Source organism: Clarias gariepinus, chromosome 2 (assembly GCF_024256425.1).
Source record: "Clarias gariepinus isolate MV-2021 ecotype Netherlands chromosome 2, CGAR_prim_01v2, whole genome shotgun sequence".
Lineage (NCBI taxonomy): Eukaryota > Metazoa > Chordata > Actinopteri > Siluriformes > Clariidae > Clarias > Clarias gariepinus.
In genome coordinates this window covers 26,213,292-26,233,602 of record NC_071101.1, presented here as the reverse complement: position 1 = coordinate 26,233,602, position 20,311 = coordinate 26,213,292, and the positions used below count along the sequence as shown (strand labels likewise).

At 36.2% G+C, this 20,311-nt stretch overlaps 1 protein-coding gene across 3 annotated transcripts in view; it reads right to left on the bottom strand.

Moving 5' to 3' along the window:
- Nucleotides 1-20,311, bottom strand: part of cadps2 (Ca++-dependent secretion activator 2) — a 154,313-nt gene that overhangs the window by 99,943 nt on the left and 34,059 nt on the right. For all 3 annotated transcript variants that reach the window (XM_053477639.1, XM_053477645.1, XM_053477651.1), the window contains exon 2: nt 18,002-18,115. In XM_053477639.1, the coding sequence (XP_053333614.1) occupies nt 18,002-18,115 (114 nt within the window). The remainder of the gene's footprint in view (nt 1-18,001; nt 18,116-20,311) is intronic.

The following is a 20,311-nucleotide window of genomic DNA, read 5'->3' as shown; positions in this document are numbered from 1 at the left end:
TGTGTGCTGTAATCAAAACTAAAGGCGATTGAATAAAATCTTAGTAAGTGTGAATCTTTTTGGCCAGTTAGTGTAAAAGGTTAGCAAAACTATCAAACAGGGCATATTGCAGCTCCCCAGGGACTATATCCCCCAGCAAAAGCAGAGTTTGATTTCCTGCACAGCCATCTGTCCATCAGTCCCTTTCTCCCTAACAACTGGAAGTACAGTACTGGTAATTGTCATCTTAATGCTTGCATCTGTGGATGATCGGATGTTACAACAATGAAACAAGCAGTGGCTACACATGCTGTCCAGAAGCCAACATAAGCAATAAATAAGCAAGCTTTATATAATTGGTAAAAATATACCGTACAGAAGAATTGAAACATTAAATACATTCATGAAGATTACAGAAAGATCACAAAACTTAAAATAAGAGCTAAGGCATTGCAAATTTGAATGCTTATCGGTAGACTAGTCTTCACTTTGTGTCAAGAATAAGTATGTGGTAAACTGTGATGTTTATCCCTTATCATTGGATAACCCAATATAAATATTATGGCTTGAAGTTTGTAAAATGCAATAAAAAATTATTTCAGCCAGCTTCGAACATAATTGAAAAACTTTACTTTCAAGCAAATGCAAAATGTGTCTAATTACAGTAGCTATATATCTTTTTATATGTGGTTATAATTACATAGAATGATATATGGGCATCTACTGTACATAAGCTGCAAAAATACCATTGTTTGACTGCAGACATTTTTATAGCTTGCAAGTTGTACAGCTGATGAACAAAGCAAACAATATCAATTTTGTACATGCATGTCACACAATTCAGAAGAATAAGTACTTTCTTTTTATGACTCAATGATCATATGCATGGGAAATTATATGCCTGGTTATTTTTCGTGATATGGCCATTGCGATTCAAAGCAGCAGCACACTTTAACACATTTTGCATTTGCTTGTTCATTAGGGTAAATACTGTAAACCCTGCAAGAATATAATGAACAATGAAATGTACACAATATGCTAGAGAGCTAAACCTTTTTTATTATTATTATTTTTACATTAGCATTTTTCCTTTGCTATTTGCTTTTCAAGGTAGGCAAAGCAGATATACCAGGTATTAATAGGTGGAATTGTTCACTAATATCATTACTATTACTAGCATGTTGTAATCTGTGGTGTACTTTATGGAGCAAAATTTTAAAGAGGAGGAATTTGCAAAGCAAGTTTAAATATAATTTAAAAAATATGTACCACGATGTGTAATAGGTAGAGATAAATCTAAAATCCATTACGTGAAGTGATTCTAATCAATTGAACAATCGGCTCACCTTAAAACAAATGTTCTGTCACAGCCGTGTCACAGGTGTTCCCCACCTGATGTAACAGTAAATAGGTACATCAGGCTGAGCTCACCACAGATCGGAATGCAATGAGTGGCAGTAAGTTGAACGCTCACTCCATTTGCAGGTCAGGATCTGTTAGTAGGAACTGTATACACAATCACTCCTTGGTTGGCTGGGAGTTATTTCCACAGTTCTGACTTGATTTACTGGACATTTCCACAAGTACGGGCCACTAAAGGAGTTCCTGGAGAGCCAATATTTCAGACAGTATCCAAGCAATAGTAAAAAGCAGGACATAAGTGAATTAGTGTAGCAGATTATATAGAAAAAAGCGTTTACTCTCATAATTGTGTTCTGTTTTGTTATTCTTTACAACAAAAAGGTCCCAGTTTGAATTGAACACTGCTTTTATGACACAATATGGCTTTCTTTCTATATGACTCAACATTCATAATTATTAATAGGTAAGCATTGATGGGTAACTATCATCAGTATTCTACAGTATATGAGTATTCTGCTAAGTTATCTACACCGGTATGTAACTGGACCTTTACAAATTTGAGTTGAAACGCCTGGTTCAGGCTTCTGAGGTACTCATCAATACTGTAGGTTTGAAATGTGAATTCTCAGCATTGCCAAACTGCCTCACTTGGGTCTTTAAACTGGGCTGCTGTAGAGGAGCTATATCACTGCTGCTCTGACTTCAGCTCCTTCCAAACTAAGCTATAAAAAGAAACGCATTTCAATGTGCTGTATATACGTACAATGAAGCCATTTTCTTTTCTTCTCCTCCATATTCATCATACACTGAAGCATCTCTGCAAGAGCCTCAAAAGTGCATCATTCTTTGGCTTATATTTGACACAGGCATTTACATTTTATTCATGATCTATAAGAGAACAAAAAGTATTTTCTGTCAGAATGCTAAAGGCGATTATTTTAAAAGAGGCACACCACTGTTTTAAAGGTGAGAGCACACATTTTACTGAGAAGCACACAGCAGGTGAATACACAAGGTAAAATAAATGCTTCCAATCTTACAATGTTTTTTTTAAAGATTTTAATAAGAATTTAAGATCATAATATTTAAAAAGTAAGAAGTAAATTTAACTTAGCATACCGATTTAAATAATTCAGCATTAAATGCATATTAAATCTACAGAAAAAAAATAATTACACTACTGTATAGTAGTAATAATCCTCTGATTTTAAAAAGCGAATATTGTATTATACAACAATTAACCATATTCCAGTCACTGGTATAGATGCTGCAGGATGACATTTTGTGTCTTCGTGCGGTGCCAGTACAAATGTCAGACATTATTACTAATGAATTGGCGACCAGGTGATTTCCTCTCACCCTGCTGTTTGGTTTAATTGGTGGATTAAAATCTTATTCAATTATTTACAAGCAACAGTGTGCATAGCAGCTTGTATTTCTCATTTAGAAGTTTAATAAGATAAAGGACTGCTCAGAGCAAACGATTGTGTTATTAAAGCCAATATCAACAGAGTTCACTCTAGAGAGTAGAGTTAAACAACCCCTTGGCAGCCATGTCTGTGAAAAGACAAAGTGTCAGACAGACTGTGTCAAAGAGAAAGCAGACTCTTATTAATAACTGTGTGTGTTAATGAAGCAGGTCACAAATACTGTTTATAAATTATTTTTGATCAGATACTGTATAAAGGAAATGTAAGAAAAAAATAAGTCCTTTCTTTAAGTTCCTTAATTTTGAATTAATAATATCATATTTTTTTCAGCCCTTTCCTCTCTGTTAGTATAGTAAGCAAATGTTTACCAAAATTGGTCAGCTGATGATTGCAAAAACAGTCTTCAACTTTTTAGTTCTGGTAAACCTCTGCTCACCGTATCCTCAGATTCCTGCTGTTGCATGACAGGAGATGAACCTGAAGTCGTATGCTGCTGTTGTAGGCCGTCCGCAAGTGGTGCTCATGTTAAAGGTCCTTTTCTGCTCACCATGGTTTGTAAAGAACAGAGTTTTGAGTTACAGTAGACTTGTGAGCTCTAACCAGGATGGACCTTTCCAGCTAATGCACTATATTTAATCTATTGGCTTCTTTAGAATAAAACAAGCATATATTTTACAACAGAAGTTCATAGATGTTTTTCAAACCACTCTTTCTTTATATCTCTTCTGACAGTTCTCCATGTTCTCGATCAAATAAGTCCAAGGTTTAAATAAAAAAAATTATAAAAAAAAAAAAAAACTTTGAGCAGCTCAATAATTCTGTTTTAGCACAATGTAGTTGGGAAAGCATAAGACGCAGCTGCTGTAGGAAATGTAAAGAATGCTACCTTTAGGGTGATCTTTTATCAAATTTTTCGTAATCATTTATTAAGACATTTCCTCTTCTGTTTTATGACATGGCAAAATAAATCTCATTCTGTTCACCTCAGTCCGGACAAAAGTAACATTTCTCATATGAATGTCCTTTCACTGGCAATGAGCACTGTTGCAAACCTCTCATCTTCTCAGGCTTTTACACACTGACAAGCTGAACAGCAGCATCCATTAAAAAAAAAAAAAAAAAGAAAAGAAATCACTCAATACAAGTGGAACTAATGACAATCCATGAGGCCAGTGCTTTCCTGAAAAATAACTAGAAAAGCTAGCTTACATGAAATAGAGATGCACAGCCTCATGACAGCAGCTTCATATATACTGAAAACAACTTGTCAGTGGAGAAGCTTGGTCAGTGCTCCTCACTGTCCAATCCACAAGGCTGTTTTTTCACTCACTGGGACTCTGTGCACAGTTACTGTACCACACATGAAGGGACAGTTAACAAATGAAATATACAAAAGCAAAAGGCTGAAGACGATAGTGTGTAAAGGATGTGACGAATCAAAGGCATCTAATAAGCACTAATTGAAATGGGACCATCCAGGTAGTAAATATAAAAAATCCTCTGAGAGAGAAATGAAGGGAGAAAGTTTGAATTAGACAGACAAAGAACAGACTAGTAGGTAGTCTTGAGTGATTCTGGTATTTTGTTAATAAGTTTGGTCAATAACTGTCTGCCTTTTAAAAGATGCCATTTGACTGACGAGGTAGACAAGTGCGTGTAATTTATTATTATTATTTATTATTCTTCATACTATTATTCGACAATGCAGTGACTATATGTCACTATGACAATGTATAAAGACACCAATGCACTAAACATTAACTTCAATGTTTGTCTTTGCCAGTCAGAGGTTTTGTAAAAAATTCAGTCGAAAGGGGTTCACTTCATCATGGCTGGAAACCAGTTTATTATATTTTCAATGTGCCCAGTTTTTTTTTTTTCAAAAAAAACAAGGACACCGACAGTTAGATTTCACATGTGCGAAAAAAAAAAAAAAAAAAGATAAGTGTGTAGCTTCTGCTCTTATTCTTGCGTGATAAAATTCCACTACAGTAGCCAAAAAACATCATACTGTACCTGTAGTGTGAACATCAGGCTGTTTTTGGAACATTTTCACACAAGAGGCAGTGAAAGAAATCAGAATAATGGGCCTAATACAATTCATTTCTAGTTATTGCTATTATTCTTCGCTAATTATCTGCCATAATAACTTTTGCAGGGTACTTTATCTCCTAATATGATGTTTTAAGAGCTGTATCAAAGTAAACAGCATAGCCTAAAAAACAGTATGTACCCTCTGTAATGAGATAAAATACAATTCTAATTCTTTTGATGCCCTTGATAAATAAATGGCTGTTAGGGGTATTGATATGTGCCAGTGCACACATCCAAAATACATTAAACATCCATTAACACCTTTGAGCAAAAGGTTCTTGAGTTTGGGTTGTAAATCTCAGCTGCTAGACACGATGAGGTTGAAATATTTGTTTTTGTTTGCACATCACTGCATAATCTCTCGCATGCCCAATGGCATAAATCAATGATCTTTGAAATGGCAGGTATAAAAGATATAGATCATTATTTGACCTGCAGTGTAAAGCAAGGTCATGTTTTATGAATTTTACATAAGTTGCTAAAATACCATTAAGCACAACCAAGACCATAATAAAAAATGTATAGTCTGGAAAGGTTAAGACATTTCCCGAACAATAATGAACATACTGCACATGCTCCATACATTTCATTTGTTATTCACTTATATATTGATCTGTAGCATTTTAATAACCCGCCTTTGAAAGCTCCTAAACTTGTAAAATGTTCACTTTAGCCAACAGTGAAAGCATGCTACTTACTCGTTAACAATTTCAAACAACATCAAATCTACTTGTCTCACACAATATAGTGCCACAACGTTGCCAAGGTAGACTTGTTTTTTATAAATGTCATTTAAAAAAACTCAATCTGTCAGTCAACGCTACAGTAGGTGGGCTAGATTGGCTAGTTTGCCCCCACACAGAATAATTCAGTGCTAGAGGCTAATTTGACTGAGGCAATACATCATTATTATTATTGTTATTATTATTATTTGAAAAGCCAGAAATGACAAAAAGGCACAAGGAGAAGAATAAGGTAAATTACTTTTTCTCCCACAAAAAAAGTAATTTTCTTTTCAAGAGGAGACATTTGGCTTTGAAATGTTTCATGCCTTTTCATTTCAAACAGCAGTTGAGTAATTAATGTTTTTTCCCCTTTTTGTTATGAAAGTTTTCTTATGAAAGAATTTCCCCAAAGCCCAGTCAGCTTTAGTCTATATAACCACAGAGGAATAATCCACAAGAAGTCTTGCTGTACAGTATGTCATGATAACACATGTTATGAAGGCACAAACTGTGATGACAGCCCGTTACAACACTGGCATTTTAAGTACATGGGAAAGTCTGAAAAATGGCAGCGCCTTCAACTACACACAATAGCTCTGTAATCAGCAGTGACAATTTGACAGATCGTACAAAAATACTCAAAATTAGATACACATCATTGCTGTGCCATTTTTCCTGTGTTTTTTTTTTCTTTTTCACAATAAGACATCTCACACAAGCCAGGTGTAAACGCAAGATACATGTATATAATAAATTCACACACTTTACCAGTTATCTGTGCTACAAAATGAATCACATGAAAAACACAAAATGAACCCATGCAATTATCTAGTCGCAAAAAGATGCAGTTTATAACAGGCAATGTGTGCAAAGTAATTCTGTGTAGTATCTGAAGTATGCTGAATTGACCAATCAAAAGCCTTATTCATTAGTGCGTTCTTTGCTTTAAAGAGGTCCTATTATGCTTTTTCATATATGATCTTTCATGCAGTGTGTCATGTAGCTGTATGTGAACATCAACTATCTGCACTATCTGTGACGCCGACAGTGCGCGATATATGGAGTTTTTGCCTATTAAAAGAAAAAAGAAAAAGAAAAAAAGAATCGGCTCACATTCGCCTAAACAAGTCGTTAGCAAATCTATTTTTACTCTGTTACGGATCCATGTCACTCCGTAACATATTTGCATAATGTCCGCACACGTTCTACGTCGCGAACAACTTTCCTGCCATCTTACAATTAATGTTACCACACTCTTGTTAATGTGACCGAGCATTCACGCCGGGTTCGCTTAAACACTTTGTAATTAAAAAAAATAATTTAATTTCAATTTTATTTATACAGCGCTTTTAACAATGGTCATTGTCCCAAAGCAGATAATAATAAAATAATAAAAACGAGAGCACCCCAAATCCTTTTTAACTGTTTATTCTCCACCATTCACCAAAACTGAACTTAACATTCGCGAAGTGGCAAGGCACACACGAAGTGTGAAGATTTTTTTTTAACCGGATTAGGTCATGGGCATTTTGGAGTAACACACTTGGAGGACCGCACTATCCGCTCCTTCCACTTCCGTGAGCTCACAGACGCCTCTGATTGGCTGTAGAGCCGTAATTAATGTGGAAGCACTAAGTACCTCTCATCCCTCCCCTCTGAGAGAGCTCAGCCAATCAGCTCTTCCTAGACCTCCGGCTGTGAGAGGTTACAGCATCATCCGGGAATCGAACCAGCAATCTCCAGATGATAGGGTGAGTGCTTTACCACTGCGCCACTCTGAGGCTGGGCAACGTGAATTTTTATTTATATTGGGCAGCCCTACATAGTCGTTCATAGGTTGAACATCATAGCAATGCTGAGCTAGAAATTAATTTTTGAATGGTCTCTTTTACATGAAAAAGGAATGATTGTGCAACATATTTCTTTAATAGAAACAAAAAAAATCATATGGAGCATATGGTTTTATTTATTTTGGATTATCTGAATTTAATACAGGATCTGCTTGTGGCAGAATTCTGGACGGATATTTAAGAACTCTTGCGCAAAAACTTCAATTAAATTTAAGATAGAATTTTTATTAAATTCAAAATTAAAACTTCAATTAAACTTCAATTCAATCTGTTCATTTCCTATGGCTGAGGCTATGGAAGGGTAAAATGAAATTGGCTAGTTTATCCTATCCAAAACCAGTTATAACAGTGTTGCAACCTACGCAACACGATGAACTAAAATTTGTTTAAAAAAAAATAATAATAATAATTTAAGTTGGGTTGCATAGACAAAATAGCACAGATTCTTAAGATTACTTGTTTTTAAATGTTTCTGTGACCTAATAATAATACAGTGGAACCTCGGATTACGAGCTTAATTCGTTCCGGAAGTGGGCTCGTATTCCAAAACACTCTTAAACCAAATTTAATTTTCCCATAGGAAATAATGGAAACTTAAATTATTCGTTCTACAGCCCAAAAAAATAAATACATAAATATAATTAATACAAAATATAAAGTAAAAATAAAACAAATTAACCTGTACTTTACCTTAAAAAAATAAAAAATTAAACCCCGACAGATAAGGGTTTTCGTTTGTGCATGCAGAGTGTATGTGTGTAAAATGTGCGCGCGCACACACACACACACACACACACACACATTAACGGATAGACCGTTTTTACAACCATTTAAAAATTAGCAAGGAACATTCCTAGTCACACTCACGTGAGCGCATACTAACAGGATCACTGCTGTAAGTAAAACAACAACAACAAAAAACAAATTAAACAGCTCCTCACCTTTGAAAACAATCGCGACAGAGAGGAGTTTGTGTGTTTATTTGGCAACCTGAGAGGAGGGGGGATGAAGGGGGGCTCGCTCGCGTTTACAGCCCTCTTCTCTCAGGTTGCCAAACAAACACACAAACTCTCTGCCTTACACAGACACAAACACGCACACTTAAAAACACGGCAGGCACTAAGACCCAGCAGGGGAGACGATAGGTCTCGGCTTTACAGCTCCCCTTCTCTCAGGTTGCCAAATAAACACACAAACTCTTCTTGGTCGCGACTGTTTTCAAAGGTGAGGAGCTGTTTAATTTTTGTTGTTGTTGTTTTACTGTACAGTAGTAATCCCGTTAGTATGCACTCACGCGAGTGTGACTAGCGATTTTCCTTGCTAATTTTTAAACGGTTTTAAAAACGGTCTCTCCGTTAATGTGTGTGTGTGTGTGTGTACGCGCGCGCACGCACATCTCTCACACACACACACACACACACAGCGCGTGTGTGTATTCACCCAGCAGGAGAGACGATTACCTACAATTCTGCTGCAAGAGAGAGAAAAACCGTTGGCTCACTTGTGATGACGTAACGCTCGTTGTTAAAACAAGAAGCGCATGCGTGAAACATGATACTCGGTGCTCGTTAACTAAGACAATGCTCGTTTTTCAAGTAAAAAATTATTAAAAATTGTTGCTCGTCTTGCAAAACACTCGTAAACCACGTTACTCGTAATCCGAGGTTCCACTGTAATGTGAATTTCATACTCCGAGAGCAGTAAAATTTACATGTTGTAAACAGATTACCAGCAGGACTTCTGTATAAGGATTTTTTAAAATCGGTTCAGTTCTGTTTGGCCATACAGATCCGCGCTGCTTGAGTTTTAAATGTTAATCCTTCTGTGTGTGTTTTTTTTTTTTTTTTTTTTTTTTTTTAAGAGACCGGCCACTGTGTCAAAACTATGTCGCTCTGCAAAGCATGCATGGCGGTCAATTTTCTTACCCTTTTTTTAACGACAGCTGGGAAGTAAACCATGTGTGGGGAAACACTGTATAATGTGTGTTTTAGGTCATTCTACTGTTGAAACAGTCAATTTTGCCCATGTTTTAACTAACCGTCTAGCTGATTATTTGTGATTATGGGTAATTCTAAACAGGTTCTTTATTATTACATCCATTTTGTGCAATGCAAAAGTTTCACTGGCAGCAAAACAGCCCCAAAGCATGAGCCTATTACAACCATTAGAATTTAATTAGATTTTAACACAGCTAATCAAATACATGTTTGATTTCAAGTGTGAACACGTGTGACATCTTATTCGTATTCAATCTAATTAAAATAAACAATCAAGTGTAAAATAGAAACAGCAGCAATTTTGCAACGACCCCAAATTTCTGCCATGCTCCCAGAACCAATTAAAACATCACTGAAGAAGGGATGATTTCTAAAAGCCTGAATTCTCCAGCTTTCATTACATGTCAAATACACCAACAAAAATACAACAATTTGACTGACATGTCTGGGTTGTACACTGTTCCATTTAAACTGATACGGAGCAATAAACATTAAGTGTCCTGATCTTAAGCCAAGAACTGATATTTTAACCTTAGACACATGAATGGATAAGAATGAAAGTCATAATTTCTAAAGGTTGTAGACAAACTCAAGAGATCACAGCTCCATTCTTAGCTCTTGAATCCAACAGGTTGCTTGGTAACCTGGCTTGTCAGGAGAGAGGGGGGGAGAAAGAAAGCGAGAAAGAGAGGGAGGTTGAGATTTGCTCAGATGGATGTGGCTGTGCATTAATTTTGTATTAAGCTGCTAGCTTCTGGACCTAACTAAGGATATGATTTTTGCTTTGGGCAAAATACTTCAGAACTCTGTCCTTCTGTCCTGAAGGGTAACAGCATGCAAACACTAAACACTAATCCCCAGTCAGATGAATTTTGAAGCTACTAGATGTGAAAATAGCCAAGACCTTTCAATATGTGAGCTGCAGGAGATTTACATCAGCTCTACTTTAGTATGGATCATAAATCTGCTGCTGGATACTCATCTCTTAAGGATCATAGGATTCATACCTGCAGGCAATTTTTCAGCTCTGCACAGCACTGTCTGAAGGAATAAATGCTCTCTAAAATAGCAAGTACACATTATCTCCATGACTAATTATAAAATAATCTCATCTAGCAGAAACATTCTTACATTTATTTAAATGCTTTATGAAAAAGCTTCTTTAAAATTACAGCTAGCCCAGTTCTGTTGATTGTGCTGTACATTGTCATGGCGTAATCTTGTGATGGACATGGACCCCAATTTTTTTCGCTCCTTGCTCGCTCCGAAGGGTGCGGCCTCTTTTGCAGTTTTGTGAAGGGGGCGAGACCACTAGATTAGGAATGAATGCATGAATGTCAGACTCCCACTACAGACCTGGCCATTAAGAATGCGCGTTTTTTCCCGTGAGACGCCGCAATTTGGCGTGCAATGTACCGCGACTTGCCGCAAGCAACATTTGGGAATTTAAATAAATGTGTTGTACTTCACTGAATATCCGCCAGATGGTGCATGGAAGGACTTTATCTTAAAGCCAGACCGAGTACAACGAAGAATTGTGTATAATTAGTTAGCATGAAATAGTATTGTCTAAAGCAATATTTTTGCTGTTTTATACAATATTGTATAAAACATGTCTTTCACAGTTTTGTCCCTGTTAAGACATTACAAAAACTATATAAGAAAATTACTATATATTTAAAAGCACAAATTTGGGCATCTCATTTCATCCTTATGAAAATAATATGAAGCACATATACACACATTCATCATGAAAGGTTTATTGTAAAACAAATATTCATGTTTGCTTCAGCATTGAAAAAAAATATTGTATTAGGGTAACTTTATTAAAGATTATTCACGTTTGTATTTTGCACACACGTGCAGGAATCTTTCAATTTAAACAGAAAATAATAGTAGGCTGGTAGGAACGTTATTTTTCATATAACTCAAACAGCTGAATGAAGTTAAATATACACAATAAATTAATAATTGCGTTTGCTTTACATTTAAGCACTCATGTGTAAATAGCTTTTTCACTGCATATATACTACCATATCATATATTTGTGTCTAATACTGTTTGTAATTTACTTGCGATTGTACTTTTAAAATGTAACCTACGTATCTACAGTATAAGCATATTTAACTACTTCATTAATGAATGAGAAATTTGGTCGGTCTGGCTTTTAGATAAAGTTCTTATTTGATACAATTTTTTTTACTGAATTAATTATCTTATTATAATCATGATTCTTATTCTCTATATTTTTTTCGAGTATAGTCCCTCATGTCTGCATTTTTTCACACGCGTTTATCATTCTTTTAATCAAAAAACCCTGCCTTTTGTTAAGGCTGCGGGTTTATACACGCCGAATAAATAAATTTAAGATGAATTTTAAAGCATCTTTTTAGGCCTAAATATAATTTTTTTATTTATGGCCAGGTGTATTACGAAGTGAAGACCTGTTGTTCAGTTTTTCCCTGCACGGTGTATCTGCACGGAGAGTTTGTGTGTGTTTTTGACGTTATCTTCTCCTTCAAACATGCTTCCAACCAACCAACCCTGGCCTCCAAACTTAGAAGGCTACGTGTCATAGCTGATAACTGCTCCTTTGATCTGCTGGTTACAGCGGGGCGCCGACTGTAGCCTGTACAAGCCAATCTCTTTCCCCCAAAATAGTGTGAATGTCTGCAACAATCACTAGCCATTAAAATGTTAAGAATGTAATTAAACACGAATATATAAATTATATTTTCTTTATACATAATATTTCTTATTTATTTCATTTCTTTTATTTGCTTAATTACTAACTTGAGAATGCTTTAGTAAAGGGCTCTAAAACTATATGGCAATATGAATGACAATGGAATATTACAACGTGCGAGGTTGACGCCCATGCACCAATAACTAACCAATAAATTATTGGATTTGAATTAAAATGCTACTTATATATATATTTGTGTTTAATTAAATTCTTATCATCGTGTTTGCCCATGGGTTTACTGCATATACCCCGGAACAAAGGGGAGGAAACAAAGAAGTTTCTTTTTCCGTTTTTTGCATTGAGTTTAATCATGCAGCACTTTTAGTATTCATAGCAAAAGCAACCCAACAGTGTGATTAAAGTGCCCGAAATAACACAGAATTTTGACCCAGCATAAACAACCCAACGATGTATTTACAGAAACCCAGCATTTTTTTGTGTACTACTACAGTAGTAATGAATGAAGGAAGCGAAGTCAAAGCCCAGGGATTCTGCATGCTGTCGTGTTGTATTCAGCGAGTAGCATATATTTTTGTCTTTGTTTCATTTCATGTCTGTAGTTTTATAGATAAATCTGCTCATATCTGTGCACGCGATTATCAGCCTTTTGATCAAAAAGCCACACGCGCAACTCACTTTCACTTTGCACAAGGCAGTGTTTATTGTTTAGTGTATATTTAAAGCGCATAAACACAATAAAACAATGTTTTAGGCCAACATATACATCTTTGTAGTCTTTTTGAAAATGCGCGGGTGCGTTACAATATATAATAATAATAATAATAATAAATTAGGAGCACTAATACTACTACTACTAATAATAATAATTCTTAATAATACTCAAGGGAAAAAGCGCAGTCAAAAAAATATCATCATTGAAGGAGAGAAGAAAATTAAGAATAAATACATATCAGTATTTACAGTTTAAGCTTGACAAGTTTATGAGCTCTGTCGCTTGCTGTTAACGGGCGCCTACGAGACATAACACATTTTCGGCATCAGTAGACACACAATACTTCAGACTTGTAAGCATTTCATATCGTACTGTGTATGTGACAAATAAAATTTGAATTTGAAATTTTAATTTGACTGAAACACGACTGCCTCTACAGGTAATGAAGGGCATTTTTACAGCAAGTCGCGGGACCCCTTTTCTCGAAACGTGCATTCTTAATGGCCAGGTCTGTATATATCATAAAATATGTTCAGAGGAAACACGTGATAAACTTCGGCCCTTCCTGTCTGGGAATAGTAGCCTTGATTTGGGAGACCCCTAGTGACGGGTGTGAATTGTATACGACTAAATTAGAGGAAAAATTCAAAAATGCTGAACAGGGCTGTTCGGCTGAACAGGGCTGGCTGGCCCCCACAGCAAACAAAGTGTTAAGCCACATTAAAAAGCCCACAGGAACTGTTGCCCAGGAGAAACTACTCTGTCGCTCTATAGCCGCCAACCTGGACCAACCTGCACACGTGAGTAGCAAGTGGTGCGAAATTTGGGTTATTGCCTTGCTGTGTGAAGATATTTTTTCCAATTCTACTGGATACATTGCTTTGTAAATTTGCGAGACTAAATGTTTCTGTATACTTCAAGAATGAATTCATTCTGCTGTTACCATTATGAGTTACTGTAAATCATCAATAAAGACTCTAAAGCTGTTTCAGAAGCAGCTATGCAAGTCCAAGCTTTGACACAGTGTGTTTTACCAAAACATTTGTATGTTTTGGATCATAAACAGGTAATTTCTTTTTCTACTGTATACTTGTTTCCTATCACTTTTGTAAAGCTTAATCTTGATCCCAGAACTTTTGTGGCTCATTTCTTTTTTTATTTATCAAAATAATAAATTATTATTTATAATTATTTATTACATTTATTAATTTCCAATCTGACCATCAGATTGTTACTGCTGATATGTGGTTTGCATTTGGTATGTTCTCCCTATTTTTATGTCTTTTTCAAATGGTTTTTCGTGATACCTTCCATCCTGCCCTGTGGAGGTTGTTGGTGTTTGTTTTATTTGGAGGTTTCTTTATAGCTTTGACAATGTTTCTGTCATCGGCTACTGGCTGAAGTTTTCCTTGGCTGACTTGTTAAATGTATTTTTTACAATGTATATTTAATAAATCTTTGTGGGATGTTCCTGGCCTCATCAGTACCTACCAAAAGTGGTCTAAGGTCATTGGTAGCCAAGGATGCATGTGTGAAGCAAAGGCTGTCCTTTGTGGTCGAACTCCTGTAGCTTAAATTTGCTGAAAATGTTGTCGAAATGGTGTCGAAACCACAGCGCATTGCAGTTTATGTTTGTGGCCGAGTAGCCGCAGACTGGTCAGGATGTGCAACTGTGACAATAGTGCCTACAATGTTGGCGGATTGGAACTGGACCACTGATCAATGAAAGAAGGAGTGCGTGTGCGTCACCTTTCTTGGGAACAGATAAAACCAAGATACACTACGATAAAAAGGCAAGCTGACAGAGGCAGTGTGATGCTTTATGCAATGTTTTGCATGGAAACCTTTGGTCCAGCTATTCATGTGTATGTAACTTTGATATAGACCACCTACCCAAGTATTGCTTTTGACCAAGTACACCCCTTCATGGAAACAGTACTTTCTGATGACCGTGCCAAACTGCAAACATGGTTCAAGAATGGTTTTTGAAACCCAAAAATGTGTTAGAGGTGTTGCCTAAGCCTTAAAGCTCTCTAGATCTCAAGATCCAATCAAGCATCTGTGGCATGTTGCTGGAAAAACAAGTCCTGCGCATGAAGGCAACACTCACAACTTACAGGAATTAAAGGATTAAAGGATACCAAAACACACAGAGGTCCAGTACAGTGCCATCCTTAATATTAGGGGGGGTGGTCGAAAAGGTTATGGCTGATTGGGGTATATTACTACAGTATACTGTATATACAGATCAATAAGGCTATATAAGCAAAAATATGGAACTTGTGTTCAAATACTTATGGATCTACCTCACACTTTCTCTCTCTATATATACACAGAAAACACACACACACACACACACACACACACACACACACACACACACACATATATATATATATATATATATATATATATACACACACACACACACACACAAATACAGTGGAACCTCGGACTGCGAGTGATGTGGTTTGCGAGTGTTCCGCAAGACGAGCAAAGATTTTTAATAAATTCTGACCTAAAGATAAATTAAACTTAAATAAATTCTGAAAACAAGCAAGTCTTGGGGTACGAGTACCAAGATCACATATCACACATGCGCTTCTTGTTTTGATGCCGAGCGTCACGTGATCACAACTGAGCCAACAATTTTTCTCTCTCTTGCACTACAGAATTTTGGGTAATCGTCTCCCCTGCTGAGTCTTAATGCCCGTCTCTTGGTATAACTGGTATAATCAACATCTGTGCACGCATGTACTGTTTACTATAACACTGTGACCACGTGTGTGTGTAAAACATCTTTTATTTTGTGTTTGTAAGCGCGTGTGTACAGGGCGCATGTAAAGCAAAAGAAAATCTCATTACAGAGGTTAAACGATTCATTTTCTCACTCTCTGTTTCAGGCTGTGTGAGCCTGTGTGTGTGCACGAGCATAATTTGACACCGCGCTGGTTTACACACACTCACTCTCGTCTTAAGCATGTGTGTGTGTGTTTGTGTGTGTGTGTGTGTGTGTGTGTGAGAAGCACTCCCTCTCTGCTTCACACACACGCACTCTCTGCCCTACACAGATAAAGTGCAGGTTCGTTTGTTTTACTTTACAGCAGCGATTCCGTTAGTAAGCGCTCACACGAGTGTCATTAGCGATGTTCCTTGCTAATTTTTCCGACAAAACAGTCTTTCCGTTAATGTGTGTGTTTGTGAGAAAAGTTTACTGTGTAAAATGAGAAGGGGGAGACAGGAGGGGCTGATTCCAAACGCGTGCGCACACACAAAGTGCCTGCGCACATAAACGGAAACACTTATCTGTCGTTTTAATTATTTTTATGCATTCATTTTTTTTGGGCTGTGGAACAAATAAAAAAATAAAAAAAAAAAAAAGTGTCCATCATTCCTTATGGGAAAATTAAATTCGGTTTACAAGTGTTTTGGAAGAAGAGCCGCTTTCGGAACAAATTATGCTCGTAATCCAAGGTTCCACTCTGTGTGTATATATACATAGACTCATTCTCTTCACTTGGGTCAAACTTTCTTTTTTTTCTCTATATAAAATAAATTATTAGCCATACTGCAAGCCTCGTGATTGTGCAGCTGGTGTCTAAATCTTTTGGAAGGCAAAAAAAGTGGCACCAGTTATGTGCTCAACGCCTTGGCAACCTGCAAAAAAATGCAGTGACTCAGACATCCCTGGTGAGGCAGTGCTGATGCCGACATGGCACACTCCTCTAGCAGATTTAGACCCTGATATGTAGTCAAATCAGATTTCAGATGCAGCCTAAACACCCTGCCAGTCACAAACACCCTTATCAGGCACCAAATTGTAAGCGTCAGCCTTGAAAATAGTTACTTTCATGCCAATTCACGATTTGGCAGCAGACATGGCTCAGCTAAAATCAATCTTTCAAAACCTAGAACTATAACACAGAGGTTCATATCCTCCAACAGAGTCCTCCTTTTGCTCCTTTACTTGTCATCCTATCTCAATATGTAAGGGGCAAGATGATGCTATGTCTACTGCTGTGTTCAGTACAGACTGATAATGATATAAGAATTGAACCTTAATGTTAAACTCTGCAGGCTGACCCAGTCTTTTTTTGAGGTCAATTATTCCAATTTGCCCAAGATTCTCTCCTGCAAGGGAGTTAACACACCTTGCTCCCAACAGCGTGACATCGAGCCCAGGATACTGAGCAACTTTCCATCATTCTTTTATTTTTTTGCACATAGTCAAATGTGGTTAGTACAAGCCTTCCCCCTCCGGTTCCACTGTGCATGTACCAATCAATGCTGCAACATCTGCTCTGTGTGTTATAGTGGCTCTTCAGGCCTCAAGCCGAATATGCTCTTGATGCATTTACCCAGTGAATCGAAACAGTACTGCAACTTAACACTGCAACTTAATGCATAATTTTCCAATGTCTGTAAGGGATTAGTCAGCTACACTACCCATGTTTCACTGCTTTCCAGAGGATCTTCTCAAGTAAAAATATCCACAGTTCACTTCCCTGAAGTGTAGCAGACACACTTACAGTGCATAAGCTCAAGGAGCATCACCAACACCAAAAGGTAGTAGTCAAGAAAATTTTGCTGAGGTACCGTACAAGTAGACCTCTTTTTCTCTTCACTAGCACAGATCCTTAAAAAAAAAGATTTGTAAAGCAAATACTTTTTTCTTTAGTTCTGATGTATTGTCCTTTTTATTTTATTTAACACAACAGTAACAACAATCAAAGTCTGTAAGTATTTTTTGATGTATAGTGCCAAAGAATAAAGAATTATTATTTGAACCTCATGTCTTACAGTATGTACGTATATTCTCAATATTACATACAGGGATGCATTTATCCTCTGATTACCCTGTGAGTCCTATAAAATAGAAAATAAACTAAATCATCCCACAACAAATTAAGTAATTCTCAATAGAGAAATAGTCGATGCCCTATAAAATATATCATACTAAATCAGATAATAGCCCACAAGATATTGACTAAAGGGATGTTAAATAGCAAAAATATTCAGTGAGTACAGTTTGCCATTTCACACAAACGATTACAACAAATTATCTTTACAGCTAAAAAAGGCATGCAAAGTGATTAAATGTTTCTGTAACTGAAGTAGAGTGTTGAGCAATATAAAAAATCTTGCCTCATAGTAACTGCGCACGGCATTGTAGAATGCTTCATCGGCTACAATTTGCGTCTCTCCTTTCAGAAAGGCCTGAAATCTCTCCTTCACTGCTTGCAGTTGCTGTTTGTTGAGCTGTTAAAAAAAAAAAAAAAAAAGAAGACATGGCATGTGACAAATCATTTAACCACACAAAGAGTCCTATTAGGTTACAGTAATCACTAATGCACAATACCTAATGGAATATTTATGGACATTAACTGCTCTTGACAAATATTAACTGCTATAAAAATTGTGCTTGATTAATGGCAAGATATCAAATGTATTTTATTTGCCAAAGACTAAGATGATGATGGCACTTAGTAGGGACTTTGAAGTGTTGTGTCACATGAGGGTTTAGAATAATTCTTGTATAACAATTGCAGCCGACGTTCTATCACATAAAAAAAGTTCATAATAGTGAGAAAGAGTTCTGGAGGAGACTATAGTAACTTGATGATGCTCTGTATTAGTGTAGGGCTGCACAATTCTTGACAAAACGTGAATCACGATTTTTCTCCATCGGAACTGAGATCACGATTCTCTCACACAATTCTATCCATCTTTTTTTTTCTTTTAACAAAAAACATTGATTGCACTTAAAAAAAAAAAAAAAGTGTTGTCTGTACAGGATTTTCAACTCTCTTGTATTAAAATAATAGTCACCTTTTCGTATTTGAATGTAAATAAAGTAAAATGCTATTAAACAAATTGAATATTAACAATAATACATAAAAAACGACTAATAAGTAGCACTTGTGCATTGTGGACACTATTTAATGATTATTATCATTTTATCAGCATAAGGTAACAGTGTTAGTTTGTTGGTAAATACATAGTTTACAGTGTAGAATTTATTGTCGTCAAGAGGTTTATTGCTCAATCTTAACATACTTCTAGTATACTTCTCTGTAGCTTTCGCTCTGTTCTTAGAATCTCTGTGTAACAGCTCGAATCAACATGGCAGGTTCAATTATCTAATTAAAAAAAAAAGTTATAGCCTAATTAGAACTAGGCTGCAACTAACAATTATTTTAATAATCGATTAATCTGACGATTATTTTTTTTGATTTATCGATGAATCGAATTAAAAAAAAAAAAAAAAAAAAACAAGAAAAGCATTTCCAACCCTTTATTCAAAAACAAAAAATCTTTAGAAAGTGCACAAACATGTTGCTCCTTGAGCTGTTATAATAATAATAAAATAAAAATGTACTAACACAAAAAACATACATGTATGCTTTACATCTGCCAAATATACACATTGGAACCTTGGATTACGAGCATAATTCGTTCCGGAAGCGTGCTCGTATTCCAACACACCCAAATGTAAAATATATAAATATATATATGAGTAATTCCATCTCAAATCAACCAATGAAAGAGAAATTTTCCACCATCACCTCTCAGATTTTGCTGATTTTTTCACCAATTGTTGATCTTGCCATGAAAATAAAAACCCCCAATTTTTTTGTCCCAACTCCCACTCGTTAAAAAATGGCAGCCATCTCAATTTTTGGCCTCAAAGTGCTTTTAGACATGCCACGCCCCTTTTTGAAATCCTCTTTTCCTTGATAACTCGCTTGCTTTATGTCATATGGAGATGAAACTGGGTATATTTATGTAAGTTTTTATGTAGATTCAGATTCTGCAATCGGAATTCGGCTATCTGCTGTGGTTATGGAGATATTTCTGAAAAAACGTTTTTTGGGGGTACCCCTTTTCGACCCCCCAGAACCCAAGGTCTGTATGTATATATGTTACTCAAAAAAATAGGGGTTACTTCACATCACCTTATCTTGAAAATAAATAAAAACCAGGGGTCTGTTATGCCCTGTTTTATAGAAATCATCAAAAATTAATTGTCCAGGTTTTGCAAATGTTTTACGATTTGATACACATTTTATATACAGAGAATGTACATGGATCTACACAATAGGCCTTATCTACCAGTAAATGTGTCATTTTATGGGGGTACATGTAAGATACATGTATCACTGTCAAACAATATCCTGTAACTGAACCATTCAGGTTCATACTGATCAGAAAGTTGAATTATCTCCTACCAACTCCATGAGTGACCTCGCACTTAAGGAACTTGGTGATTGCATCATCTTTTTCTTGGTGCTAATTAAGTGCAGAAAAACAAAAGCAGGTGAGTGTGTTTTATTTATGTTAATTTATTAACTGAAGCTTTCCAATGTAGTTTGTTATCTTAATCACAATCTGATTACAAAGACCTGATGGCAAAGCTTGTCTGTTCTTTGGATTCTCGTGACTATATGTTGCACA